Here is a 13,383-nt window from a genome sequence, read left to right as displayed (position 1 = left end):
CGCAAAAACGGTATCCGACTCTGTCGGTAAATCAAACCACTCCAGCATCCCCTTAAGCAGTAAGACTTGAGACATAGTGAATTCGGTTGGTCGCACTAGTGCGCACTGAGTGCGCACTAACCCAGCGACTTATCGACAGGTCATTTTTTACTGGGAAGGCTTGTTTATAGTCAATTCTTACACTTAACTTTGTCTTAAATACATGTTCAAAGAGTATTTAGCCAAAAAATTATCCGTATAGATCCCTAGTAGCACAATATATTGGCGCAATATTGGGAAATAATGTAAATCTACTATTCCCAATATTGGTCCAATATTGTAAGATGGACGCCTTCTGTAGCCAATATGTCTATTCAACAATATTGGTCTAATATTGTGTCAATTTTAGGCCAATATTCTTATTACATTGTTAAATTTGGCTTTGCCTTGGACAATATCGGTCAATGCATTTCTAATATAACCAACATTGGGCTAATGTTTAGCCAATCTTTCGCCAATGCACTGTGCTACTAGGGATACTATACGGATCATTTTACTGGCGATCCTTAAACATGAGAATTGACTGTAAATGAGCCTTAGTGTGCACTGATGCAAGCAACCGAATTCGTTATTTCAATCACTCGGAATTTTCAGCATTGCTCAAGTTCCAAAATGGCCGCTTACGTTCTCGACCGTCATTGGTCACCTCCCTTAAGTCTTGAGCAGGAAGCCATTTGAAACTCAAGCAATGCTGAAAATTCCGATTGGTTGAAATTCTTAAGTCTTAAATCTCACTACTCAAGTTTCTTCGTGTTCTTTCCAGCTTAACGCGTACACAGAGCGATCTGCATTGTAACTTGCTCTGTTCGAGTCTCGCGCTGCGAACGCCAACACGGTGACTCTTGTGTATACACGTACACTGCGCGCCTTCAGTGCCGTTACAAAAACAAACGTTTGTATGCACAAGCCGCCGCGTTACAATTCGGGTAGCAACATTCACGCTAGCAGATAAGCCATTCCGTTAAAGCGTGGTACTGTGGTTCTTTGAGAAATTGGAGAAAGAAGAAGAGGCCGCGGTTCCTCCCCGTTTGCTCTCGCTCGATACATCGCTACGTATCGATCGTTCGCTAGCACAGTCAGCGATCGATTATCTCGCGCGATTGATTAATTTTCCCGCGATTAACGAATCGTACCGAGCAAGCGTGACGACCGAAGCAGATATTCCGCGCGATTTAGTCCCTTGAAGTACGGTTGAATTGAAGCGATAGGGAATTAGCATTATAAATCATTGTTTCATTATGTATAATACTTTCGTTATAATGAGAGAGGTTTCTGTTGTGCTGCTCGCAAATTTCAATATATTTCGTATTGCGCTATATATGTACAATAAATGTACGCTGAATGTGTTCCGTACATTTCAAATTGTGTTGATAAACGAGCCATTATCACGAGCTGTGTTAAAATCTAGCATTTATTATATTTTGCGAATAAAATTTACCCTATACTAATTAATAATGCGCATTAATCTATTACCTTTGACTTGTCGCACAAATTTTTACGTGTCGACGAAAAAGTGGGGAAAAAATTACGCGACTCTAATAAATTAAAAACTTTTCTCGCGCGTTTTTCAATAAGTCACGGAAGTGTAATTAAATTGGAAAATAGATGGCGATTCCGACTCTTTATCTATTAAAATCGCGTAATTTCATCTCTCTCGGGATATAAAAATTTGAAAGAAAAAACGTGTGTAATAGGCTAAACTTCATTTCCTAATTTTAGGGAATTAACATTGAGACAGTTGAGATATTAAATATGCAAATTATAATTAATATATTACGTTAATGTAGCGAGTTATAAACATTTATAACATACTTATAACGTCACCGTCACGAACGTAAGCGCGCGATTAAGCTAGAAGTACGCGTCACGTAAAAAAGAAAAGCGAGCGATGGCTAATAATGCGATACGAGACATTGATATTTATGAGTAGAAAATTGATTCTGTTATATGAGTAGAAAATTGATTCCGTTATATAAGCGCATACGCGAATATGCGCATACGATGCGCACAGATACGTGACGCGAATTTAAACAATCATCTTTCAAATCTAGTTATCCATAATGCTTCCATTCATTAAGGTATTATCGATTACTTTAATTAATATGTTAGTTGAGGACACAGAGATTATAATGTTAAAAATAGATCCCATTTTGAGCCGGAGCGAGAGATCCAACACTCTCAGGAATGCAATCATATCGCTGCAGCCGATAATTCTAGGCGTGATTTCAAATTTCATTCATTTGCGTGATCGTGGCATTAATCACACAATCGTCGCACCTGCAGGCAAAACCCGATGATGGATGTGTCCACATTAAATTAATATTTCGCGAACATACATACGCGACACGTATGAGCGACATAGTTAACACGCGGCCACATTTTGATGGTACAGAGAAATGGCATTTCGATCTATTACCTCTCGTAAGGCCGCAATGGCTGGCGACACCGATTAAAAGAAAAGACTGCACCCCTGTTACCCAACCGATCAGAATTTCATTACCGCCTATCATATACGCCGTCCCGTACGTGTCAAATCGCGTGCGCTTGATAGAATTTACACCACAATATTCTGCTCTTCGGGCGAGAGACGAGGGAAAAACGGAGCACTACGTTCATACCATAATTAGATTCCTCGCGAAATATACGCCGACTACATAACGATCGATCTCGCATGGTCCACGGTATCGGCATGCCGGGGACTAAGAGATTAGACGAAAGTTACTCGAGTGTGCCGGATGCGGCTTCGTGGGATACTCTAAAAACTGAAGAGACGATTCCACGCAGTATTTTTGCGCATTAAAGCAATCGTAAATTATTCCCGAAGACACGTCCGCGCGCGAGGGATAGAATTCGGCATCCGAAGTCTTAAACAAGTCGAAATAAAAATAGATCTCGACATCTGATATCTAAAAGATTCAAGGGACGCATTTGCGAAATTGTATTTGCTTGAAACATTATTTTTGAATGATGAGAAAAACGATCACTTTCCTTCTCTCCGCCTGTGGGAAATTTTTTAATTACTTGGCAAAAAGGTGACAAAAATACGTAACGACGTATACAAAATCCGCGAAACACGACGACCGTAAATGTATATGGAAAATAAAGATACTGGAAAGCTCCGAATACGAGAGGATCTTTAGCCTGATAAATATTTAAGAGCATCAAAAAACCCGCATAACCTCTCCCTAAACTGCGCTATTCCCTCGAGATATCGCACTTATTCTTCCATGATTCTTTCTTTTGGCCTAAAACAGTGCGATGTCCTTCGTATATAATGTGAAATATTTAAATTCTTCCATATTTTTAGAATCAACCATACTTCTTGCTTATCACATTATTTCTTCCTACTTTTTATCGTTTTAAAGACCGGGAAATCCTGCTACAAAACTCATTAAGTAAATGTGGCGCGGTCAAAGCTACGTTTATACATAAAAGTTTCTCGAGTCGTTTTATATCTCCTTGCACAATACGGAATGTTATCTCCAACTCGCAATGCCATGAGTTTCGCGCGCAATATTATTCATTGTATGTGAATAAATTTGATAAATGCTTAGCAATAAAGATTTCGAATTCGAACGTTCTTCACGTCGCGTCTCTTTACCTGATAAATCTTCTAATATATTAGCGGAGATTGGCCTTTGTACGTATCAAATTCAATTCTCGCGCAAGAGTCGAAACAAGGACCATTATAGCGCGTAGAGCGCTCTATAGTAATAAAGGAAGGACCGCGCTTCGAATATATGTACGTAGGAATTTGAAACCACCCTCCAGCCAGGTAATTTAACTGCTAATTTATCGCGACTCGTGGAACAATGATCCGTATTGACCGGAGAGTAATTCATGCACACTGGACTCGATACTAAGCTCAACCCACACCTTTTGTTGTGCACGTTAACATAAATAGTTGTACTTTACCGCTGTTGTTTTATATGAAAGAAATATTACAGAAACGTTAATAACGCGGGAGATTAAAAAAATGCTCTGACATAATTTCAGCAATTAAAGCTATTATACTTATTTAATTGCTGCGCAGTAATAGAATTAAATCACTTTGTAAAGTGGACGCAAGGCAAACATTTTTATTTTGTGTATTGTTGCAAAATCATTGTTGCGTGAAACCTTGGGAAGTGGATAAAAATACGGGAAAAGGGAAACCATATTCGTATGTAACTACATTTTTCTGTATGACGCGACCAATCGATAATACCATTCACGATGGGATTGGAAATCAGCGATCTCGGCGCGACATACGAATCGCATACGAAAAATGTGCATAGAGAGGAACGGTCTAGGAGGAACGGATCGATACGAGAACACATATATATACATATATATATAATTTTGTGGCACGAAGGGAACATTTTTCAACGAGTAGTCGAAAGCCAGGAACGTGGAACAAATGGGGATTTTTGTTACAAATATCCATTTGTTCGACAAAGTAACAGAGTTTTTCCAGCTAACCATCGAACCTCAATGTGGAATTTCAATTGCGTGATTCATTTCGCGATCAATAGAGTGAAACAATCTCGAGAACGCAAATTTGACTAAATCTCACCGTTTCTCAATCATCACAAAGCGATATTCTATTGTTATTTATCGAAAGATACATACAGATAGCATAGGAAGATCGTGACCACCATTTTAGTATAGATATGATGATCGAGTGTTAATGCTTAGGCTGGTATTCATAGTCAGATCGTACAATCAAAACCTCTCTCGTCTCGTATTGATTTGTAGACGCTGTATGGGAAAATGTACCTTAGAAAACCTTAAAATTTTACTTTAGAAACATAAGGAATATGAAAAGTAGATTTGGATACTTTAAACTTTTACTCAAAGCAAACTTAAAACTTGCACAAGAATTATAAAAAGGCTTGGCTATTTAAAAATTACTTTGAGTGTACAAAATTACTCCTAAATTTCTTAAGTAAACCTTTAACTTCTTTAAGTAAACGCTTAGATTTGAGAGATTACTTTGCAAAACTTTCATTTCATTTAAAGTAAATTTTTTGCAAGAGTATGGAACATTTCATTGGCTACGGAGATCCAAAGGGTCTGTTTTTTATTGCTGCACTCCTGAACTAGTGCACACTGGTGCAATGAGTTGGAATGAGAGGTAATCTATTTGTTTCATTTTAACTTATTGCACCAGTTCAGTAGTGCAGTAATAAAGAACAGGCCTAAAGATAATCCTAAAACGGCCTTGAATATAAGATTTGAGTATGAATACCGGCCTTAAAGTTTAAATACAGCAAATATTATTTAAGATATCTATTGACCCGACTGATGAGGAACTTTTACTACGGTCGCGCTGTTTCCGAGCATAGGACAACATTTACAACGATTCTCCTCTAAGATTCAGGTCTCAACGCTGCGATCTCTGTTATTTAAATCATGATTTTTTTTGTACTGCCTGTCAAAAGGAAGGAATCGTTGTGGATGTTCTATTTAAGTCTCTACTCTTCCATTAAGGTACATTTCCTTCGCCGCCCTTCTATTCATGCTTTGCTACGCCCATCTTTCTTCTAAAAGACCTCAAAGCACTACGTGCGCTGCTCGATGAAGGCCACGAACGGGCCCGCATTAGATGCGATGCATTGTTGGAAACATCTTCGAGAAAATGCATCCCTTTCTACCTCTCTGCGTTGCAGGCTTTCGAGGAACTCGAGGAACTACTAGGGAGATATAACATATGTATCGCCGTCAAAGAAAAGTTGGTGAAGGACTCTGGAGTCGCCAAGGAGTTCGCCTACGACGACATAGTTTCAAAGTTGCTGACAAAACCACGAGCAAGAGGTAAAAATAAAGATTTAATAAACCAGACCAGCTTTGTTTACCAGGCAAATTGTAGAAACATACGCAACGATTCTTCTCTTTTCCTTTTATTGTCCCAATTGCTCAAAAAAACAATGCCCATATTTTGTTTGCGCACACATATATAACAACACATCGCATGTGTGTACCTACACGTATGTATCATAATGTACGCTCTTCGGTTTAGGATGCGCTTACAACTTGAGGTATTAAACCTAATCTACAATGTGCTATTTGCTTCTAGAGACATTCTATTTTATAGCCAATAAATGCACATTAAACATTGTACAATCGTTCGTTGTCGACAAATTTTTTAAGCGTTCGATTTACTTATATAAACTAGAATGTTTCTAGTCGCAAAAAAAAACACATTGTAGCTTAGACTTTAATCCAAGATAAATTCTCTCCCATTCTCTCTCACTCTGTTCTCTCCTAAATTGTAAATCCGATATACATATACCGACCTGTGGATAAGCCGTGAAATCCTAGCTGACATTTCTTCGATAATTCGATGGGATTAAATGTCATTAAAAAGAATTTATATAAAAATTATTGCCACGCCCTCGTTCCGTTGGTCTGAGCATTCGCACGACACACCGCTCTTCCAGGCAGCATAAATTATCTTAAGATACAAACGAACCTCGAGGGCGGGAAAGATACAATTACGAAATAGTATCGTATCGATACTGAATGCAACAAAGACTCCGACTTTACTTGAGCCGCTTCAGAGTGACGAAATGGACTCATTATCGAAATAGGAAACGCGACTCACTCTAGACTGTGTCAGATGCAATGCAAAACTTGTTGAAAATTTGCACAACTCACCTAACTCCACTTCTTCCTGCGAAGACTTCTTCCAAGTAAAACGAGCGAACCTTAAATTCCTGGCTTTCTTCACAAGTTAAACAAGCGTGGTGGATTACAATTTTCACTGAATATTTGTGCACGCGCGTCTCCGAGTAGTCTATTAAGGAAATGATTTGCAAACTACTTCGATACCGAAAATATTACTCTGTTTTAATCTCAGTATTACTTTAAATAATTTCGTTCTCATTGCCAGAAAATGTACCACTGGCATTTGCATTTTATTTTAACCGACGGATCAAGCTACCCCTCGATTACGATACCAGTATTTATAGATTTCCGATAAAAAGTAAAATAACATGTGACGAGAGAATTGCGATCAAATTATGACGAATATCAATTTTGTAATGAACTTATTTAAATATTATCTTACGTTACACGAGAGGGGTAAGATAAATAAAATTTAAACCGTACTGTATTTATACGTGTCGTTATTAAAATATTACGAGTGCTTCGGTACAACTGTACGCTTCGCGAGAAAAATCATATGCAAGATGACAGACGCGGATGACAGAGAAATGAGCGAGCGTTTATTCCGTGGCGGCGAAATGAGAAATGGGGCAAAGTGAAAACGACTGTAAGGCGCATAAAAATTATGGTGTTGTCAGATAACTTTTTTCCGCGTACGCTCTGCCCGCATATGTACATAAAGAAGAAGTATAATTAATGGCATAACGCTCTCTATCTACGTTGGAACGGCAATCTCGTCTCAGGGAAACAGAATTTAGCGACTCCGTCTGATGAGCGACGCGTGCTTTCTTTGCTACCTTGGACGAATAAATATTTCATCCATTTAATCCATTCAACGCGCTCCTGAACCTTAAGGTCCCCTCCCGAGACGGCAAGTTTTAGAATCCTTCATACTTGAATAACTTTCGACCAACATTTTTTTATAAATAATTCGCATTTTCTTTCTCAAACAAATATTTTTTTCAAGAGCCAACGTTACGAGATTAAATGGCTCGTTAATACACTTACTGATCTCGCTCGAGAATACCTTCTTTCTCTGTGTGAGATATTATTAGGTCAAGAGAGGTATATGTATACGGTAAGAAGGAGAAAGAGAGAAAGAGGAGGGATGTATAGAAACCGGAACATTTCACAAGCAACAAACTGGGTATACAATGTATATTACTGTAACGGAAGTAATTACATTTTCAAACGGGATAATATGCAAGATTTTTACACGTTTAATCATTTTTGTTATGATTAATGAGCAAAATTTAAGTGGTCGGTTAAATGAAGCATTTTTTTTCAATATCTCTTCGACAAAAATTCTGTCAGCTGTTAAAACATACCATGTTAAAGCGCGCTACATCGAGAAGACAAATGTATATCTTGAGATTTTTTTCTCAAACGCGTACCCTCACCTCTTTCACGTCGATTCGAATTTAAAATAGCAATTTTATCCGAGAAAAGTATATATGACCTCGGCAAGGAAATATATCTGATTGTTTGAGCTTCACTATACTCCGTATCTGCTAGGTATACTCCGGCGAGGAAAAAGTATCTCGCGATAAACATCTATCTTATGAAGAATTTCCTCGTGCAGACCCTTTTGTAACCAAACCGTTTTCGATTTTGTACGGTCGACCTTACGTTCGATCCTTTTAACACCCTCATCGATTTCCGCCTGTATAATCTTGATTCCCACGAGAATCGCCGAGCGCGACACGAAGCGACACGTTTCATTGGCGCCTTTCCAATAAAAGCTCGAGCCTCTTTCATTTCGCGGGAACGAATTTTCGCGATGCCGACGGGTCGTGCGACAAAATAAGATCAGATGGCGAAGATTCCTTTATCGCGATAATAAAGGGCGCGAGATGAAAGAGCGCCTGTGCCGCGCGCGCACACGACACCTTTACAGGCGCAATTTCCACGGGGGGATTTCCTCAACTTGTACTGCCGCAGGTTGCATTATCTTCGGCTCCGACCAAGAAGTCGCCGGGGTCATGAGGGCGGTCAGGCGTCGCAAGGCGACCGGCGTTTTTTCCTGGATCGGAAGCGATGGCTGGAGCGCAAGAGGATTAGTGAGCAACGGTAACGAGCCGGAAGTTGAGGGCACTCTATCTGTCCAACCTCAGGCGAATCCCGTTAAAGGTTTCGAAGAGTACTTCCTCAGCTTGACCGTCGAGAACAATCGGAGGAACCCGTGGTTCGTCGGTAAGAGACCGGCCAAAGGATCCCGGATCTAGGATAAGAGTAAAACTTGGCGAATTCTAGCTTGCACAGCAACCGTAATGTGCATACATACATGTGCATATGCGTCCGAACTTACACTTGCAGTTGTTAGCGAGAAGTTCACTCTTACCTGCCAATATACACCGACAAACTTTTACTTACACAAACGCGATCCCGTCAAGTCGACTGACAGCTAACATCTCTACTAACGTGTTCGCTATATCGCCAACTGCCGAGCGAAATGCTCCAAGTAATTTTGCTTGCGGTGTACTTTGACATATCTTACGTGTTGCGTAGTTCTTTCTAGTTGAGATGAAAGAGTACAATATTCGCTTCAAATCGCAGGTATTCTCTCGTCAGTGGCAACGTCGTTTCGCTAAGTTGTGCCGAATCAATCGCTGATAAGGAAAATATACCTTAGAAAACCTTCAAATGTTACTTTAGAAAAATAAGAAATATGGAAAGTAAATTTGCGCACTTGAAACTTTTATTTAAAGTAAACTTGAAACTTACTTTACGAATTTACAAGAAAACTTTAAGAAATGCGAAAGGTTTGTGATATGGCTTGGATGTCCAAAAATTACTTTGAGTGTCCGAAATTACTCAAAAATTTCTTAAGTGAACTCTTATATTTGAAAGATTCCTTTTAAACACTTTAATTGAATTTAAAGTAAATTTTCCCAAGGGTACCAAGTTCTCCTGTTGATTTCAGAATTTTGGGAAGACCATTTCAAATGCCGATACCCAAACGCGCCCCGGACACGCTATAACGCAAATTATACAAAAAATTGCACGACAAAGGAACGTCTCACCAAGCAGAATACGGCTTTCGAGGATCAACTGCAATTCGTTTCCGACGCAGTAATGGCATTCGCTTACGCTTTTCGGTAATTGGAACTTTCTCTGTGACAGATGGGACGATTTTCCGAAAAGTCTCGTATATGCGTTGACAAAATTCCAAAAACAAAATATGCTATTCCTCTTTTTCTCAGAGATATGCATCACGACCTTTGCCACGGAAAGGTGGGATTGTGCGATGAAATGAAACCGACGAAAGGAACAACGCTTTTGCAGTACCTGCGCAAGGTGGATTTCGAGGGTAAGCTGACAAAGCGTTTCCTTAGAATAGGTTTTCAAGTGCGAGTCTAACCGTCGGAATTTATATTGCAAATCGATACGACGTGTGTTTTTATCCACTCGGCGCTTTCGCCGAGAAATAAAATGGCATAAAAGTGACGATAGATGCGCTCCCACAATTTTACCGTGATTAGCTGCTTATACGTCTCGATCAAGTTTTCATGGTACTCATAGGCGATCGAACGACTACGTTTAAGGTCTAAGCGGAGACAAATTTAGATTCGACAAGAACGGCGACGGACCAGCGCGGTACAACATCATACACTTCAAGCAAACCGAGTCGGGCAAGTACAAGTGGATTCGCGTGGGCAAATATTTGGAAGGCGAGCTGCGACTAAACATGTCGGGTAAGCTCGTACATTTTCATGTTATGAGGTGCGTCTCCATCGCGTGGTTGGACGTGTCCGTTCTGCTTGACAATATTCTATTGGATACAGTTCCTGTGTTCTGTCCACTACATCTCTACATCGTCTGCACATGTATTTGTTATAGAAATCCAATTTAAACTCGGACATCCTCAACCACCCGAAAGCGTGTGCTCCTTGCCTTGTGAGGTCGGTCAGGCAAAGAAATATGTCGAGAGTGAGAGATGCTGCTGGCATTGCTTTAATTGCACTCAATACCAGGTACGTTAACGACGTGTTGTTGAGATAATTAACCTCCCGCTAGATTTCATATTTCACCTGCTCTTTCATTTTTAACGGAGACAATATATATCCTCGGGTCGCAATAATGAAAACATACCGTTACGCGTGTTTATTTAATTAATATTTTGCGGAATAATAGGTTTTGGAAAGTATCATACAGGGTGAGTCATTTTTTCCTAGCCCCTTTCCCCGAATCGAAGAGATATTTGCGTGCGTCGATTAAAATGACTTACCCTGTATATTGCTTGTGTCAGCAGTTCTTGTTGAACGCATATCAGATGTAAAATATATTTCTGCGACTTCTTTTATAGCGTGTCGAATGATTTCGTTCGCTGTTACACTCCTATCTTTTTATAATTTCTTTACGTCGTTTCGCGTTAGATGGGAAAAGGTAATAAGATTCCTTTACGAATGATAACGAATAGTACTTGAACGCGACGCGAAATAATCTTATATCTCGGGGATAAAAAAGAAATATGAGAACGCGTAGGTAATCGCGGCGCGTGAAATTGATGCAAAGAGGAAGATAATTAAATTATATATAAATTATACAAATGTACAAACTGAATTACCACCCAGCGCGCATTAACTAACAGTAACATCGATATTACAATTTTGTACTCGGCAATGTAACGCGTTATATTACGTTTGTATTGTTGAGTGGCAAGTTGTAATATTTGTAAATTTTTCGCAATAAATTAAAAAATTAAAATCATTTAGATACTAACATCCCAGATAACATGCATGTCTAAAAGACATCTTCAAGATGTCTTTAACACGTCTTTTAGACGTCTTTTAGACATACACGTCTAAAAGATATCTTAAAGACGTCTTAAAGAAGTCTTGAAGATGTCTTTTAGAGAAGCATGTTATCTGGGATCCTGCCTTGGCTCTTCCTTTCTTCCTTCGAATTGTGATTTCACGTGAGAGCCTCGTGAATTTTATTGTTTGTAATATTTGTGTTGTGTAACTGTTACTTGGTATTTATTGGGTAATATCGGGTTCAGCAACTTTGTGTCTTGAGAATGTAATTCTGTTGCTCGAACAGATACGGGATCCCAAGGATGAGACACAGTGCAGTCAGTGCAAACGAGGTACGTTGCCAGACGAAACGCATTCGATGTGCCAGGAAGTTCCGGAAGAGTTTCTACGTCCGGAAAGTGGATGGGCAATAGGCGCAATGTCTTTCTCCGCCACGGGAATTTTGGTAGGTATTTCTCGTACACTTGGTGTAAGAATTATAAATTTCCTGCAAAATGGAGAAATGCAACAGCTTACATTTCGATTACACCTCAGAATGCAATAATCGTATGACGTACTTTATGCCAAGCCGTTTACTTGATTGCTCGTATATGTTCTGTGCGATAAAAACAGGTGACGTTATTTGTTTGCGGCGTTTTCCTCAAACACAACGACACGCCTGTCGTGCGCGCGTCTGGACGAGAGCTATCTTACGTGCTTCTCTCGGGAATTCTACTCTGTTACCTCGTCACATTCACTCTGATATTCAAACCCACGCACGTTGTCTGCGGTATCCAAAGGTAACAAAAAAAACCAATGAATCTTTTTGGATGTATTCTACGAGTTCCCGCACGACAGCATTAATCTCTCTGTTCCTGCCAGACCGTTACAGTTAGTCGGTAAATTACATTTTTCGCGTACGATCAATGCTGTCTTGTAAGTAAGAGTGGCAGTTTTACTAGTTTTACATGGTTGAAGAATCTAATAACTTTCCAACTTATTCTCCTGCTTTTTTTAATACAATTTATCAGAGGTACAGTGAGAGTGTAAAAAACTTCCCTCGAACAGTATCGGAAACGGAGGTAAAAAGCTTAGGGAAAAATAATGAAAGTTAAGCTAACTGTATCTTCCTAGAATCAGAATTATACAAGTACGAGTTGCTCGCAGAGAGCATCCCATGTTAATGGAATGCTTGTTGAGAAAAATGGAGATACAGCTTCGTCTCTGCTGACAGATTCGCCGCGGGCTTCTGCTTCACGGTAGTATACGCAGCTTTATTAACGAAGACCAATCGAATCTCAAGAATCTTCAACGCCGGGAGTGCAAAGAGGCCGTCCTTCATATCACCGCGGTCGCAACTTATTATCTGCACCGGACTGGTATCCGTGCAGATCTTAATTAACATAGTTTGGATGATTATCGATCCCGCGAGAGCGATGCATCACTATCCCACGATGGAAGACAATCTGCTCGTATGCAACAACTACATCGACACCAGCTATATGATCGCATTTACATATCCCATAATATTAATAATTGTGTGTACTATCTACGCCATCCTTACGAGAAAAATTCCAGAAGCTTTCAACGAGAGCAAGCACATCGGTAAGTTTACCTTTTTATCGCGATATCGGCTCCTCACCACATTACGCATATTTTCTTATATTCATAACGTTACGTGTTCTGTTCTCTCGTAATTGGAAAAAAAAACCTCGCTAAAGAATCAAGAAACGCAACGACGGTACTATTCTTCGAATTTTACATGTGCCGTAAATGCAATAATGTATCTTGTCTTGATTGTAATAGCAAATCGACTGATCCTTTTTGCGAGGTTGTATCTCGATTTTACGCAATTTCTGATTTTTTGTATACTGACAAAAATCTTTTTCAACGAAGTAAATAGATTTACTTAAAATGATTTCTTTTCACTGAAGTAAATATTTATTCTATTAAAACAAAA

At 39.4% G+C, this 13,383-nt stretch overlaps 1 protein-coding gene across 1 annotated transcript in view; it reads left to right on the top strand.

Moving 5' to 3' along the window:
- The window catches only part of LOC105564593, a 92,403-nt gene that overhangs the window by 74,621 nt on the left and 4,399 nt on the right, over positions 1-13,383 (top strand). The window contains exons 4-12 of the mRNA XM_012017074.1: positions 5,691-5,835; positions 8,629-8,880; positions 9,611-9,785; positions 9,891-9,997; positions 10,233-10,382; positions 10,528-10,661; positions 11,731-11,889; positions 12,057-12,223; positions 12,658-13,028. Coding sequence (XP_011872464.1) covers positions 5,691-5,835; positions 8,629-8,880; positions 9,611-9,785; positions 9,891-9,997; positions 10,233-10,382; positions 10,528-10,661; positions 11,731-11,889; positions 12,057-12,223; positions 12,658-13,028 — 1,660 coding nt within the window. The remainder of the gene's footprint in view (positions 1-5,690; positions 5,836-8,628; positions 8,881-9,610; positions 9,786-9,890; positions 9,998-10,232; positions 10,383-10,527; positions 10,662-11,730; positions 11,890-12,056; positions 12,224-12,657; positions 13,029-13,383) is intronic.

Source organism: Vollenhovia emeryi, unplaced genomic scaffold, assembly GCF_000949405.1.
Source record: "Vollenhovia emeryi isolate VEMERY1.0 unplaced genomic scaffold, V.emery_V1.0 DF939162.1, whole genome shotgun sequence".
Lineage (NCBI taxonomy): Eukaryota > Metazoa > Arthropoda > Insecta > Hymenoptera > Formicidae > Vollenhovia > Vollenhovia emeryi.
The sequence above is the reverse complement of the archived record's forward strand: the minus strand, read 5'-3'. Positions and strand labels throughout refer to the sequence as shown.